This window comes from Psammomys obesus, unplaced genomic scaffold, assembly GCF_907164565.1.
Source record: "Psammomys obesus unplaced genomic scaffold, mPsaObe1.curated_primary_1811, whole genome shotgun sequence".
Taxonomy (NCBI): domain Eukaryota; kingdom Metazoa; phylum Chordata; class Mammalia; order Rodentia; family Muridae; genus Psammomys; species Psammomys obesus.
Genome location: NW_026596034.1, coordinates 32,637,784 through 32,654,397, shown reverse-complemented (window position 1 = coordinate 32,654,397; position 16,614 = coordinate 32,637,784). Strand labels below are relative to the sequence as shown.

The 16,614-nt window shown below is 47.6% G+C and overlaps 1 protein-coding gene across 2 annotated transcripts in view; it reads right to left on the bottom strand.

Moving 5' to 3' along the window:
• The window catches only part of Gan (gigaxonin), a 57,629-nt gene extending 42,272 nt beyond the window's left edge, over positions 1 to 15,357 (bottom strand). Inside the window, exon 1 of one of the 2 annotated variants that reach the window (XM_055620906.1) lies at positions 15,038 to 15,357. In XM_055620906.1, coding sequence (XP_055476881.1) covers positions 15,038 to 15,204 — 167 coding nt within the window. In that variant the 5' untranslated portion in view covers positions 15,205 to 15,357. The remainder of the gene's footprint in view (positions 1 to 15,037) is intronic. The other variant, XM_055620907.1, reaches the window with a different exon arrangement.
• Positions 15,358 to 16,614: the final 1,257 nt, after the last annotated feature.

Below are 16,614 nucleotides of genomic sequence, written 5' to 3'. Positions count from 1 at the left end.
CAGATGAAGATGGCTGACACACTCTTCTAAGCTGTGTGTACACACACAGGTGTACCCCATACACGAAAGGAGGGACAACTCACTTATGGAGGGAGTGTGACCACCAGGGTTGAGAGGGTGGCCACGCAGTAGGTAAGTGATCATCGGGCTTGGGACAGAGGGCAGCAAGTGTCTTGGCACAAATAGTGCTACTGTGTAGGGGTGGGGATGGCAGAGTAAGGTCAGAACTCTATGCCTGACCATAGTATAGGGACAGGAGGGAGAGCCAGAAAGCCGAAGGGAGGGAAACAAGACGAGATGTCACTGGAGCATAGAGAGACCGGATGTCAAGAAAATGGTAGACAGTGATAAACAGGCCAAGTAAGAGAAATGTATTACTTTTCACTGGATCTGGAGCTTACATTTCACGACTCTTCAAAGAACAGGTTTAGTGGAGCCTCGAGAGGCACGTCTGCCTGCAGAGCGAAGACAAAACAGGGGGCGGGGACTCAAAGCGAGAAAGCTGGCTCCTCAAGCCTTGGCCACGAAGTTGAGAACAGATACCACAGTCAATCTGCTTTTCAGTGAGGCACACCTGAGGACAGACATGCTTTCCAGCAGGGAGAGGGAGCCAGCAGAGAAGAAAACTTAAAATGACAAGAGAAGGAAACAAACAGAAGACACAGCAGATGAAACAGAGGCTCCGTGTCAGTGAAGGGTGGCGGTGTCCAGCCCTGAGTGCAGAAGAGGGTGAGCGTCACACAAAACAGCACCAACAGAGAGCCTCAGGCGAAGGGATACCCTCCACACAGGCGTAAGGACCGGAGTTTGGATCCACAGAACACATGTAAAAAGCTGAGTTTGGGGTGGCAAGAACCCGTTACCCCAGCTCTAGGAAGGTGGAGACAGAGGATCCCTGGAGTTTACCAGAAGCCAGTCTAGCTGAACTGGGGTCTTCAGTTCAGCCAGAGACCCTGTCTCAAAAGATAAGGTGGAAATCAGTAGTCAACTCTGGCCTTTGCATGACACATGTGCTTGCATATGTGTGCGCGCACATGCACGCGCGCGTGCCCGCACACACACACCTCAAATAAATAAGCAAAGAAAGAAAGTGAATAGAGAGTGATGGAAGAAGACACCTGATGTTGACCTCTGGCCTTCGTACTCATACATGTCCAGGGCATGACACATGGGAACAAGTACATACACAGACACACAAAGAACTGTGCTGATGTCTCTGTCCAAACGCTTAAGTCTGTAATCCTTAACAGAAAGGGAAAGAGTCTACCCAGCTGCCTGTTTCCGAAAGACCTGGAGTGCAGCAGTTCTTACACTTTAAAAGTGTTAGGACAAAGTGCAACAGTATGCAACAGAACTCAAAGGACACCTCCAAGCCTACATTTCGACCCTTATAGAAAAAGCCTGCCAGCTCCTGCTCTGGACACAACTGCCATGATTTTAAAATTCAGTCTAGTTGAGAGGCAAAGTAATGATTTTGTGAACTCACTTCTCCAAGTGCTAAGAAATGGTGACAGGTCTTCTTAAAAATTACTGCTAAGTCACTGGTGTCCTTACAGTCTCTGTGGACAGTGGCTATACTTCATTCAGCAGGAACAAGCCCAGGTCAATCATCCACCCAGCAGAAAGGTCCTCAAGGTCAGTTCACGGCTACCCACAAAACAAAACAGAGGGAAGCCAGATTTTTTTGACTGATTTATAGGGTCTCTATTGAGGGCGGTGGAAATAGGGACATCAACCAAGAGAATGGGAAGCAGATGCATGGGAAACTGCATGCTACAGCGCAGACAGCACTGGAAAGCGACAGTTACGTGAGCTGCCTGTGATGGCTCACGCCTGCACGGAGAATGAAGCAGGAGGATTGCTGTGAGTTGGAGGCCAGCCTGGGCTATGGTATGAGGCCCTGTCTCAAACAAACCACCCCCAACATGGCTATGGGCATTTTTACTGTGATAGAAAGATTTGCCGTGAAGTCAGTCCCAGGGAAAGCATGAACATAAGCAATGTGCACACAGACGTGACTCCAATACAACACTACCTCATCACTCACAATCAGAAGTAACTTTAGCTGGACTCTCATGACATCTTCCTTTTTTTGCGTGGGAAATACACTTTCTCAATTTAAGTACGGTTTTTGTAATGCCCAAAGTCAGTAGCATTCATTTTCAAAGGCAAAGCTGGAAAATGCATGTTAAATTTCAAGTTGAACTCAAAGATGGAATGGTGATCCAGCAACTTTGGAAGCAAACTCTTCTAGAATGAAACAAGCCAGACTTCTTGTTCTGGTCACACCCCAACCTTCTGAAAACACACACAAGAGATGCATCATGCCGAGACGTGCCAACACTTCCAGATTTTTCTACTTGGGAATTATTTCTTTAGAGGCCACTGAAAAGTGGCTCCTTCAATGACCTTGAGACCTCATGCAAATGGGTTACATCACAGATACACATCTTTGCTTTGGCTACTGTGTATGACATTTATGTTTTGTAGTTCTGGAGGCCAAAAGGCTGAAGACAGATGCCAAGATGCTTGGGGCCCTCCTGGCTTATCCATGCAGTCTTTTTCCTTGTCTTTATATAGCAGAGACAAAGAAACAGAGTGGAGGTTGGGAGGGATTTGGGCTCACTGCTCCCTCCCTCATTAAAAAGAAGAGCTCGTGGGTTCTTCTTTGCTACAGTATACAAATGGCACTAAATACCACAGACACTCCACATTCCAGCAGTGGGCTCAAATTTCTCGGTTTCCATTTTCTCTTTCCAAATGGAGCAGTGAGGAAGAGGAGGGTTCCTGGCTTTTCAGACACAGCAAGCCTCCTGAATAAACACAAAGGGATAGCAGAAATTCCATGAATTCATCCTTTCAAACCAAAGCACTACACGAGGGAGGGTGGAGGGCTGTCTGTTTTGCCTTTCGAGAGGAGATAGTCTGAGCAGGATCAACAGAAGCTCGCGTCTCGCACACTTGGAGGTGGCTCCAGGATCAGCTTCCATTTAGCAGCATTACACTCCAGCTTCAAGCCACTTCTTTGCTTCTGGCAGTTCCTTAATTTATAACCTGCTGCTATAACTGTCTCCAAACAACTTGAAGTTGCACATGGCTTTCCTAAGTGTTGTCAAGGGAATGAATGCATTCTCCACTAAGTCCCCAGCCCTGCTGGAACAACGGCTATCTCACTGCAGCTACTGTGTCTGAATACAGAGTCTGGTCTCTTCTCCCAGGCCTCTTGGCACGAAAGCTGACCATGTCGTTGAAGACAGCACAACATCAGGGCTCCCTCATTAGTTATCCTATGTGGTGCGATGGCTCCTTTGTCCTCCCTCCACACTAATATATACTTAGTCACGGAGTGAAATGTTTGGCCAAAGGTTTCATCTTACAGGGTGACACACGGCACCTCAAAGGGCAGCATCAGCACTTAGAGGTTACAGCTACCTAACTCTCATGCATGCAAAGTCCACTTACACCTCTAAAACATCTGGCCTGGAGATATGAAATGATGGGCTTTCAAAGCAGCCAGCCCACTGTCTGTTCCTTCCACTAGACAAAGGACTGACGAAGGGTAAGCTGAAGCACTCCACCACACACCACACACCACACACTGCACAGAAGCCTGTGTGAGGGAGGAAAGCTTTGGCCGCGCTGGAAAAAATGTTGATGGAGGGATACTGGAGGCAGGCGCGCCTGTGTGCATATTTACGTAAGTGTAAAGCAAATGGATATTTGAAGCAGATCTGTTTGTGTGGTGTGCATGTTGCATCTACATACATGTATGCTCATGCAAGTAGAGGGCAGAGGTCAATGTGTCTTTCTCAGTCACACTGCACCTTATTTTGAGGGATGAAGTATCTCAATGGACCTTACCAATCCAACTACAATGACTGGCCAGTGAGCTCTGGCAGTCACCTGTCTCCACCTTCTCAGTGCCAGGCTTACATGTGGGGCTGGGATTTGAACTCAGGTCCTCATGCTGTACAGCAAGCACTTTGCTCCCTGAGCCATCTGAAGCAAGTCTTGAAGGATGAACACGGATTTACCCTCCTGAAAGTAGCAGGAAGTCCAGAATGGCGGAGACAGTCACATACTTGGTCAGGAGCCACAGACCCAAAGGGTGAGGCTCGGAGAGACTGTTATCCACTTCCTCAACACCTGTTCTCTTTTCATTTTAGGTTTAAGTCCCCGCCCCTGCACTAAAATAGGAGTCATCGGACTTCTCCTCAGCCCCTGACATCAGCCACGCTTGGGGCCTCACCCCTGCCACAGGGTGAGAACTCCACCTTCGCCAGGCCTCACAGCGGACACTTCCCACCACATTCCAGGAGCTGTTCTGTAATGACAACAGCTAAGGACTGAGTAAGTCCCTAAGCCAATGAAGCTGTCCTTCTGGAGCACTCTGCCTCCCTTCCCTCCATATGCACCCCTCACAGTGCCTAGGGCCAGCCGCATGTCTAGCCACTACCTTCTGTCCCGCATGGCTACACTCCTATTCTACCCCCATGTGCCCATCTCTCCACACCTTGCTCACACATGGCTTCCTTCACTTGTGATACCAGGGACCAAGTACTTAAACCTCCTGCAGCTAGAAGCCCCTATGTGTAAAACAGCCTTTGTTGCACAAGAGGGAGGGTCTCCCGTACGTGAAAGCCCTTTAGAAGGCCTTAAACGCAACCCCAGCACCAGTGATGTGATCACTCTCCACAGGTGCAAGTGGAAAAGGCACCAGTAAGGTAGGGGCCGTCCTGGTGCCTTCTCTTCCTCTCCACCAAGTCCCAACACAAATATCACCAATTCACCCCTCTGTTCCGTCCACAGGCAAGCCCTCATCCAGGGTCCCCTACATTCTGACTGGAAAACTACAGTAGCCACACAAATAGCTCCTGCTTCCACCCAGACTTCTCTAATCCATTCTCAAGTGACCTTTACAGAAATGTACAAATAAGACTATAGAGTCTTTTTCCAAGAACCTGTCAGTGTCACTTACAAGCCTTCAACAAAACTTCAGCTCTAACGTGAATGGAGTGATGGCGTGAATATGTTCTTTTCTTCTTCCCTCTACTCTGCCACCTCCTGATACAGGGAAAATATAACCTTGTCTAGAAACAGTGTGACACCTGGGAACACAGACAGTGTGTCTCTGGGACCACAGCCACGTGTGGCCCTCTGCTCCACTCTGAAGACACCCGGCCCCAGTTGCTGGTTCTGTCTCCAGCACCCCACCTCCCCCTGCTCTTCTGCTTAGATGTCTCCTCCCTCGGATTTTCCTCACAGGTGCTTCCAACAGAACACGTTCCTCAAAGCAGTCCCCAAAGCCCCCACTCCCTCCCTCTCTGCAATTACAGGATGTCTGTACTGTAGCTTCCCAATATAGATGCCACAGTGCTGGACCGGTGCCTGCCTGGCTCAAGGTAGTGCTGCATATGAACACAAAAGAAAAGGTTAGCAAGCCCGTTGAAGTATGCCAGTCTCTCCCGCCACTTAAAGACAGGTGTGTCCATCAGACGAGAACCTCACGGTGGCTGGTCACTGTTCAGAGTGAGGCTTCAGAAGTGTCTACCTCAGTACACAGAAAGTTGTTTCTTTCATGATTCCTGGCCTTCTGACCTTTCTCCTAGACACTGGGGCCATATTGTGAGAAAAAATGAACACTCCAAATAATTTTAAAGTCTTAGATACGTATTCATTTTCTCCACTAGCTCCACAGAGGTAGATAAAGAACCAGCCCAGTTCCAAGTGTCCAGACTTGGCTTTGACCCTGGTTTGTGGAGGGCAGTGACTACACACTGAAGTGGCAGCAAGAGCAACCCTGTGTGCCCTGGGAAGGCTGGGATTACTTCCCGGATGTATCTGATGATGGATGACTAGCCCTGTCTTCAGCCTACAGAACAACTGACACGGATGCCACCTCGGATACTCCACTAACTGCACCAGATAAACAGTGCACAGGGCATTTCGGCAACTTTAGACTACACTTGCTCCCTAACTGGGACTGGCAGGAACAGCCCATGGGCCATGTGTGAAGGCAATGATGACATTTGAGAAGAATGTTCTGACTGCGATGGTGCTGAGTACTGTCTCAGCTCCTTTTCTACCCACAAGGAGGCAGAAGGAAGCATCTGACCTCGTGCTCCTGGGCTCGATGGCCTGAGAAGACAGCATTTTACATCTTCATGCCAGTAACATGTGTTGTAATTTTATGTAGGGAATAAAGTTGGTATTTTGACCCAACCAAGACAAGTTGTTGAGGAGATAGGAGAGCACAGTGGTGAAGCACACAGGAGCAATCTAGAAGCTGGTGCTCCAGGTCAAAGAATCCACACCGGAAGGGTGTGCATACATATTTGTAATCCTGACACTTGGGAGAGGGTGGCCAAAGGAGCCTAAATTCAGGGTTCTTCTGAGCTGCACAGCTGAGATCCTGCCTCAAGACAAAATAAGCAGGGTCTAGAAAAACGGCTGAACGTCAAGAATGCTAGCCATTCTTCTAAGTTGTTACTAACACCAAGCTGGGTGGCTCACAACCACCTCTAACCCAGCTCCAGGATCTCCAAAGTGTACACACACACACACACACACACACTAAATCTTAAAACTACAATAAAGGGCTGGAGAGATGGCTCAGAGGTTAAGAGCACTGGCTGCTCTTTCAGAGGTCCTGAGTTCAATTCCCAGCAACCACATGGTGGCTCACAAAGCATCTGTAATGAGATTTGGTGCCGTTTTCTGGCATGCAGGTGTACATGCAGGCAGAAGACTGTATACATAAATAATGAATAAATCTTAAAAAAACTACAACAAAGCAGTCCTATATTAGCTCTCCTGGAGGAAAAGCTAGAGCTCAGGAATGTTGTCCTCACTAAGAAATAGAACCTATGTAGTGAGCCAGGGGTTCCTGCTGCCTCAGATTTTGTCTCTGAAGTTCAAGCTGGACCCCAGCCTGTAGAGGACAGGGCAGATACAACTATCAGCAAACTCTTCTCACTATTGTTTGAAACCCCACTGCTCAATTCTGGCCTCACTTGTCATTTTCCATGGGTCAGAAGAGAGGTACATCCAACCTCATGTCCTGACAGTTTAGTACAGAGACTGCCAGACAGAAATTTGGAAATACCTTGAGCCCCACAGTACAATGTTTACTTCTTCAGAGGCACAGGCAAGGTGGTTATGATAGATGCTAGTATGACTAGAAAAACACATTTTAAAATGTATTCATTTGTTAACACTGATCCTCTTTCAAGTTTTCCTAAAAAGAAGGAGAAATGTTTCAGGGTAGAGAAGAGCTAAGGACAGAAATGGCCCAGTGGAGTATTTGCCTCCATCAGCACACAGACTCCGAAAGAGAAAATAAAAGTCTTAATTTAGCAGATATTTTTAAAGCAGTCTATCCATCTTCCACTTAGGACACACACTGCCCAACAAAGCTTTGCTGTCCTGAGTGTGTTCATGTTGTGTGCACCTCTGTGGTGCTCTGTGGTGCGTAGGGATTTGTGAAGGAGAGGGTTCCACTTCAGGTGCCTTCCTTTAGATGTCTTCTGTTAGTCTTCACCTTGTCTTTTTCTTTTAATAATTTTTTAATATTAATTACAGGTTATTTACTTTGTATCCCAGCTGTAGCCCCCTCCCTGAGTTCCTCCTAACCCCACCCTCCCTCCCTCATCTCCTCCCATGCCCCTCTCCAAGTCCACTGATAGGGGAGGTCCTCCTCCCCTTCTATCTGACCCTAGTTTATCAGGTCTCATCAGGACTGGCTGCAATGTCCTCCTCTGTCACCTGGTAAGGCTGCTCCTCCCTCGGGGGTAGGGGAGAGAGGGAGTCAAAGAGCCCACCACTGAGTTCATGTCAGAGACAGTCCCTATTCCCCTTACTACGGAACCCACTTGGATACTGAGCTGCCATGGGCTACGTCTGAGCAGGGGTTCTAGGTTATATCCATTCATGGTCCTTGGTTGGAGAACCCCTGTGCCCAGATATATTTGGTTCTTGTGGCATGCCTGTCCTCTCCAGGTCTTACTAACTCCCCCTTCTTTCATATGATTCCCTGCAATTTGCCCAAGGTTTGGTTAGAAGTCATCTGTGAATAGTGATACTTTGACGTCTTCCTTTCCAATTTGTATCCCCTTGATTTCCTTTAGTTGGCTTATTGCTCTAGCTAGGACTAAAAGTACAATGTTAAAGAGATATGGAGTAGGCAGCCTTGCCTTGTCCCTGATTTCAGTGGGCCCGATTTAAGTTTCTCTCCATTGAGTTTGATGTTGGTTATAGACTTGCTGTATATTGCCTTTACTATGTTTAGGTATGTGCCTTGTATCCCTGATCTCTCCAAGACTTTAAACATGAATGGGTGTTGGATTTTGCCAAATGCTTCAGCCAGAGAACTCCTTCAGCTGATAAACATCTTCAGCAAAGTGGATGGATAAAAAATTAACTCAAAAAAATCAGAAGCCCTCCTGTATACCAAAGACAAAAGCACCTTGTCTTTTTGAGGGAGCATAGTTCACCATTTCCGCTAGGGTGGCTCCCCAGCCAGCCCCGGGCATCCATTGGCCTCCATTAACTGCAGCTCTGGATGGATGCTCGGGAAGCCAGGTCCTCAGGCGTGCAGGGCAAAACTCCTACCCACAGCCCTGGAGCGCCTGCCTGCCTGTTTCTCTTCCCTTTCTTCTTTCTTTCATGAAGGATCTGTTTTATACAACAACAAATTCAATGTGCCAAAAGTCCTTACTTCACCTATGTATCCTTTTCCTAACAAATTTAATTGGAGAAAACAAATGAAGTCTTTTCCTACAATGGAAAATGGAGAGTGAGAATAACAGTTTGCATTTCCCTCAAGCCAGCTGAGAAAAGGAAACCTTTGAGATGTAGAACATTCTCATAGACATGAGCTATCTCGGGGTGGGATCCGAGACTAACAATGAAGCTCATGCAGCTGTATGTTATTTTTACGGTTTCACCCTTTAACTCTGACCCCTCTGACATGAGGCCAGGGGCCAGGCTTTGGAGACTTCAGATTTCCAGCCCGTATGCTTCCCACAGTCAGTGTGCGACAATGGGGGAACTTTGTCACTGACTTCCACGGCAGACGGGAGTGGCACACAATAGCCCATCATCATGGGGCTCAGTCACTCTGGCAGCCAGGGCTTTGGAAGTCAGCCCAATCCTGTTCTGCTGGACAATGCGCAGCCTTTCTAGTCCCCCCCTCCCCCCCATCACCTGAGCCTTCGACCCCCGTTCTTCTTCAGGCTTCCTGTGGCTTAGGAGACACAGAAGCCATAGGAAGCACCTAAGTTCATGGCTGTAACCAGAGCCTGCCATTTGTCACACTCCACACCCCCCGATCTCCACCCTTAGCCCAGAATCCTAACTTGCAAATTATTCATCTGTATTATAGCTTCAGTACACAAAATGATAGCCTTTCTCCTTCGAAGGGATGAGGCAGCCTCCGAGACTTGCTGCCTGCTACTCAAGCCAACGCCTCCTTATTTGTTTTAATTATGTTTTCCTTATGGATTATAAAGAGGTTGTAGGTCCTTCTTTGATAGCATGAGAAGAACTGATTAACACTTCACACAATAGGTAATGTGGTTTTTGACTCGTAAGGCTTCAGAGTTCCTGTGTAGAAAAGCACTTTACTTGAATTTCAACTATAAAATAAGAATAGCTGTAAAAATGATGAAGAAGACTGACGGGAAAATCCAAAATACAAGTAAAGGTCAAAAGAGTCGGGGTAAAAGAAGATGGATCAATTAGACAAACAGCACCAAATACAGCTGAGCTTCACCACTAGACTCTGAACACTGGCCCACGCTGGACAACAGCACTTCGCTCTCTGCCCCAGCCACAGTCTAACAAGAATTGTATTGATTTGTTTCCGCATCTGAAACCTTCCTCTCTGATCAGGGCGACAGGCACGTTTAGCTTGAAGGCAGCACCAGTTCACAGATGCTTCGTTCCCATAGAAAACCAGGCCAGAACACGCGGGATCTGAAGGGGATCAGAAAAGGGGCCACAGCTGTAATAATCCTTTTGAAAAACTCACATATGAATAGGGTTTGGCCAAATAAGATGAAGAAAGAGCATTACACTTTTAAAAATTATATTTGTCCATTTTTCTATTTATGTGTGTGCAAGCTGCTGTTCACGTACCAGAGTATGTGTGATCAAGATCAGAAGCCCATTTTTTAGGAGTTGGTTTTCTCCTTATACCGTGTGTAGGTTCCAGGGATCAAACTTAGGTCCCAGGTTTGGCAGCAAGTGCCTTTACCTACTGTGTGTTTTAAAGCACTTAGCTCTAAGATCTTCAGGACAGACTTATTTTTTCAAGCAGTTGCTAGGAAAGCCATACAGCAGGCAGATAAAAACAGACAAGACCTAAATCCATTAGGAGATAAAGGCTCAATTTATTTCCCATCACTGCAAGATCCTGACAAGAGATGGGTATGGTACCATGAGCCTCACAGCACGGTGCAGACTCAGAGCCTCAGAAACCAGCACACGGAAAGAATCCTAAGAAATGCAGTAGGCATCCCTAGCTCCTTAGAACCCTTCCTGAAATCATTCAAGAGCTGCTACAAACCCAAAGTGCAGGGAAAATATGGCAATAGACTGTTTGGAGAGCCTCTGGTTCATAGCAAGGGCCTGTCTAAGCAGGCATGGCTGCCTGAGTGGCACAGCTTCAGCATCAAGAAAGCAAAGATGGATTAAAGGCTACTTAAGTTACTTGTGTAAGTGAATCAAGAAAAGGGGCTTTGAGAACAGCATGCTCTGTATACAGTGAACAACACTAGGGGATGCTATTTAGATCCCCGTGACATTAAACTTTCAGACATCCCTAACATGGGTGTTACCAGTTTCTATGCTGCTGTGAAATCCGGCTCTCCATTAGAGCTCATGTTAGCTTCCTTCACTATTTTCCTCCACGCTACCTATGAGTCAAATCTTGGATTTCAGTAGCAAAAAAGGATTGTCAATAATTAGGCCTGGAATGTACCCAAGCTAACAGTACGAAATAAATGCTCCTCATGACACAACGCTACTGGCTGCATTCACACCCAACACCCAACAAAGTCCTGCAGGGCGAGGCGAGGGGAGCACTTCAGCACCACTGTGCACAGATAATGACATACACAAAATTGGAAAGCGACAACCCCTCTACCACACACATGTAAAGCAAAGCAAAAGAGCCCCATGGTTGTGTATTACAGGGACTTTGGCCTCACGTGGCAACTTCAACTCACAGATAAGGAAACCGGGTCCTACAAAAGTTCAAGATGACCAGACTGCACAAGATGACCATCTCACTGCAGCCTCACTAGACCAAGCAGAAAACAAACAAAGTCATTTCCATGACTAGCTGACTCATCAAAGGATTAAAAAAATCTTGGGGAATGCTTTACTATCTGGAACTGGACATCACAGGTCCCAGAAACGTGTAAATTCTGGAAAGTGTGCGCAGGATCAGGAACTGGTACAGAGCCACTGTAATGTCATTTCACAAGTACATAAAAGTTCATTTTCAAGTCCCTGTCACTGGCATCATCCCTAAGAACTGCTCAAGGGAAGGGCAGAGCTTCCCATCAGATCACTGGGGCTAGGCTGGATTCAGACGAGCCCTAGACAGAAACCAAGGCAAACTGCAGTATTCCAAAGTAATGCCCTACAAGCTCAAGAAGCCATTCCCTGGAGGAGTCAGAGTTGCTGAGAAAGGAGAGCTGGGGAGAATCATATCCAAGAGTACAGTCCTGTCATTTTCTAAGGCTCTTGGGAGCACTGAGGGCTAGCTTCCCCAACAAGCTTTGAGTAAACTCCAGCCAGGGATGGGACTGGAAAAGTAGCCTGCAGGAAAGGCAGCTTTCCATCTGTAGAGCTGAGTGACAGGTCATGGAAGAACCTGCCCCTTTCCCCTGAGCATCATGATATCAAACTTCAGGGCATACTCTGCACAGGCCCAACCTCCTCTTTTAGCTGGTTATGAGATATTTGTTGCTGAAACTGAGTTTTCTGGCTTTTTCCTTTTTTTTTTTTTTTAACTGAAAATCTTTCTAGCATGTCTGGCTTGGAATGGTTATTTATTGAGAAGACAGACAAATGCTAGACCAAGGAAAAGCACCAGAAAAGACTAAACCAGTAAGTTACATTGCAAGACTTTTGTACAGTAAGTAGAAAATGTAGATCAAATTGCCTTAATTCCTAGAGTGACAGAGTTGGGCTGGCTTCCTAGACTACACACCTTTAGGCGTCCTGTGATGATTATTCTACCTAGGTTAAGGACATGGGACAGACTCATACTTTTAGATTTGTAGACTGAAAACATCACAAACCTAAATGCTTGTATTTGTTCTGTTTCAACAAAGCTACATTTTAAAAGTCAAGCAGCACTGGTGCCAAAAGTTATTAAACCGAGCTGAAGAAATGGCTCACTAGTTGTGAGCACTGGCTCCTCTTCCAGAGAACACAGGTCCAGTTTCCAGCACCCATCTGACCATCTCACTGCAGCTCCCAGCCGTCGGTAACTTCAGGGAATTTAACGCTCTCTCTGGTTTCTGCGGGCACGGCACCCATGAGTGCACAGGCAGCCACGCAGGCAAAACATCCAGACACATAAAATAAAAACAAATAAATCAAAAAATATAGATTGAACTGTAAGATCAAGATACATTGGATGTAAGTATGAAATTATCAAAGAGTAAAATATTCTAAAAATAAATAAAAACAAAAAACTAAGCTGTGTTTTAAGTAGTGATTCAGATTACTTTGAAATACTCTTGAAATTGATAATCACAAGACTGTTCTAGGAATTAACAGTCAAACAACACACTCTGTCAATAAAGAAAATTTGATTTATTTATAAAATATTAATATTATTTTCCCTACCAATTGCAAAAAACAGTTGAAAATGAAAATCAAAATGGGTCAGTCTATGACCATGCTTGACAAACATTTAAATCAGTGGTTCTCAACCTTCCTACTGCAATTTTTAATATAGTTCCTCATTTTGTGGTGACCCCCTACCATAAAATTACTTTTGTTGCTATTTTATAACTATAATTTTGCTACCATTATGAATCTCAATGTAAATATCTGTTTTCTGATGGTCTTAGGCAACCTTTGTGAAAGGGTCATTTGACCCCCAAGGGGTCAAGGCCCACAGCTTGAGAACCACTGATTTAAATGCTAATATACTATAAGCCATCAAATTTTGGTTTTATGTCAAATACAAATGATACTGTCATCTGCAACAGTGGGGTCGGGAGACTATGCATAATAAACTTGGATTAGACTCCTAGTTCAACTACCAAGCACCAGTAACCTTGACAGACAAGTTGGTAACATCCTCTGAGACACTATTTTTCTACTTGGAAAGTGATAGACAGACACGGCCCACAGATCTATCCTAACCAGTGGACAGACTTGTGTGAAGAGCTGTAGTGTGTCTGAAACTCATTATACATTTCTTTGTAGGTGCCTCAGAGATTAAATGACACAAAATCACACTGCGCCCCTTTTTTGTCATAGTAGGGAAATGGAGCCAAGATCAAGTCATTCCCCAACCACTCACAGCTAGGCAGGTAAGATCTGAAACACAAGCAGATCTCAAAATACTCAGCTCAGTGCTCTTTTCAACCAGTTAATCTGGAAATGTAACACAGGCAAACCTCTGATGTCCAACGGAAGGAAGGCAACCATTCATTCAACACACTCACTGTGGCACTGGGAACTCTTTGTGAAGGTCCCAGCAAGAAACAAAAGAAAAATCCTTGGCCTTCTGAGTTTATACTGAGGTTGAGACAGATACACAAAGATGAGCAAAACACAGGGTCCATTACAGTGCTAAGTGCCATGGAGAAGGTGGAGACAGCCAGTGTTTCAGAATGTGCAACTTTAGAGCCAGGTGCCACATAGGATTTGCAACAATTCCTCATCCATTGTAGTTTTCCTAAGCATTTCAGGACAAGAACTACTCCGGATACGGGAAAGGTCTGGCCTACAGATCTAATTTGATTGATTGCCCTAACCTCTGAACTGCCAGCTATGAGCTGTCATATTGGTGATCTACATTTCATATTAACAAAGACACCTGACCCCGCCAGTCCACAAAGAGCACAGTGTTACAAGGCAAGGCTAGGAGAGAAGCCAGAAGTTTCAAGGGCACTTGGATTGTTTCTGAGTTTGAACGTCTCCAAAAGCAAAGATTAAAATACAGCATTATGTGCTGAGTTCTGCTGTGACAGAGCTCTAAGAACGGCACACACATAATTTTCCATTTTCTGACCTGCCAATTCTAGTGACATTGTCTACCATTCGTCTATATTTAACCAGCTTACTAGGCACTTTCTCCAGCTTTCAGCGTCCCTACTCCTGATATTAAAAGAGCAACTCAGTTTGCCTGAAGGGAAGTTGCTAAAGACAGCAGCCCTCCTTGCAGATCCTGGCCCGCTGCTCTAAGCTTGATCTCAACCTTTTCATTAACCGGGTAAATTGGGCTAAGGTTTGTGTCACTGAAGTTTTACAGTGCCCACTTGGTGGTTACAATGTCCGGGTCCTCGACCGCAACTGTATTCAAAGAATGACAGTGGGTCTTTTCAAACTCGCAACAGTTTAACCAGTTTGTAACGAGGGAGTGGCAAAATGACAGCTGGGCTTTGAGGGTGGGGCTGGAGGTTTCCCATCGAGATCTCACAGGAGTCTCCTTCTCCCTACACCGTCGGTGTTTGGCTTCCCCGCGCAAAACCCGGCCCGGCCCACTGTGCGGTGACTCGGAGGTAAACTTCTGCGGGGCTCGGCGGCCGGGCGGGGCCTGATGGAGCGAAGGGGCGGCTCTTCCGGAGCAGCCCCGCCCTGCTCGCGAGTGCGGGTCCCGGGACGGTCTGTACACCGTGTTCGGGACTTTTGCGGACCTCCCGGCATTCCGGGGGCCCGGCGACCTCGGTGGGGAGGGGTCCTCCGGGAGAGGCCCACGGGGGCCCGAGGGGCGCGGCGGAGGAGACTTATAGCAGGCCAGAGAGAGGGAGGGATGCGGAGGCGATGGGCGGCGGCGCCCGCTCACCTGATGTACGGGCTGGCCGCCGCCAGGATGTTCTTCTGCACGGGGATCTCCTCGCCGTCGAGGACTAGGTGCGCGTCGCAGAAACGCGCCTCCTCCCGGAACGAGCTGAGCGCCCGCAGCAAGCGCGCGGCGTGCTGAGGGTCGGACACAGCGCTGCCCTCGGCCATCGCGCCTCCCGCTCCTCCGCCGCCACCCGGCCGGCCCGCTCGCCCGCCCGAATCCCGCGCGCGTCCCCGCCGGCCGCTCCGTGCGTCCGCCCGTCCGGACTCGGTGAAGCTCTGTAGTCAGAGCTGGGAGTCCAGCAACGCGCCTGCGCCATCGGCGGCGCGTGCGGCCGGCGCCTTTAAGTAGCCGTGGGATTGCGTCATCTTTCCGCGACGGGCCCCCTCGCGTCCCGCCCACCTCGCAGCAGCCAATCAGAAGCCTTCTTCCTCCGGGGCTGGACTCCGAGCCGCGGGCGCGCCTTGCGCTGGGTGCGGGAAGAAGGCCTCAGCGGATCGTTGGACTCGGCTTGGAATCCGAGTCTCGGCCGTCCGATAGTAAACAGTGCGGACAGGGGAGAGATGGAGAGTAAAGCCGGGAACTTATTTCTTCCGCGGGAGCTACGTCTCGCTAGGCTACGTCCAGTATTCCCTGGCAGAGCGCGGAGTCCGCCGGAAGCCTTTGCTGAAGATGTCGCGGATGGAGAAAGAGAACAAGCAGTTTTGCAAGGCTGTGTCAAGGAAGTTGTTTTCCTTCCTCAGGGTCTGCGGTGGGGGGGCCAGGAACAATGGAAGGGTTTTAAATAGGACTATAGGGGTAAGGTGTTCAGACTTTACTAAGATTGGGATGTTTAAGGCAGATCGCTGGGCTGATGCGAGGGCTCTGTGGTATATGCACACACACCCCGACTCCCCCACCTTCCATACACACACTCACAAGACTACAGTTGGGAAGGAGAGGGAGAACAGCTATCTGCATGGATATGAGTTTCTACCTTTCAGGGAAGATAAAGTCTGAAAGGTGCGGGGTATAAAGGCCAGATGTTGAAATGGTGGGTTCCCACACAGGCAGATCATGGCTGTGACAGATCATGGCTCTGGGTTAGCTCACCCTGCAGTGCAAGCCTCATACGGTCTGAAGTTTCCCTGGAAGTGTTTGGGAGTGGAAGAAGTAGCTACCATTTCGTGCAAACATTAGGTGCTCAGACCTCTGCAAAATTACATTTTATGAGGACCAAAGATCAGAACATTTGGGCAGCCTTCTAGGTAATGGGGTTTTTACTGCACTAGCACAGCCTTCCTTAGGCTTCCAAAGTCCCCAAGGAAAGTGTTGGGTCTTCAGCCTGGGCTTTGGAGTCACTGGTAGGAATCAGAGTATAAACCATACTCTCAGGGCAGAACAGGTGAGGCAAGGAAGTTTCGAGTGGAGGCTCCATTTACAGTTCCTTTTTCAAACACAGCTCAGTATGTATGGATGTAGTGATAAAAATATCTAGACTCTAAGCTGGGCAGTGACGGCGGACACCTTTAATCCCAGCACTAGGGAGGTAGAGGCAGGTGGAGCTCTGTGAGTTCAGGCCAACCTGGTCTACAGAG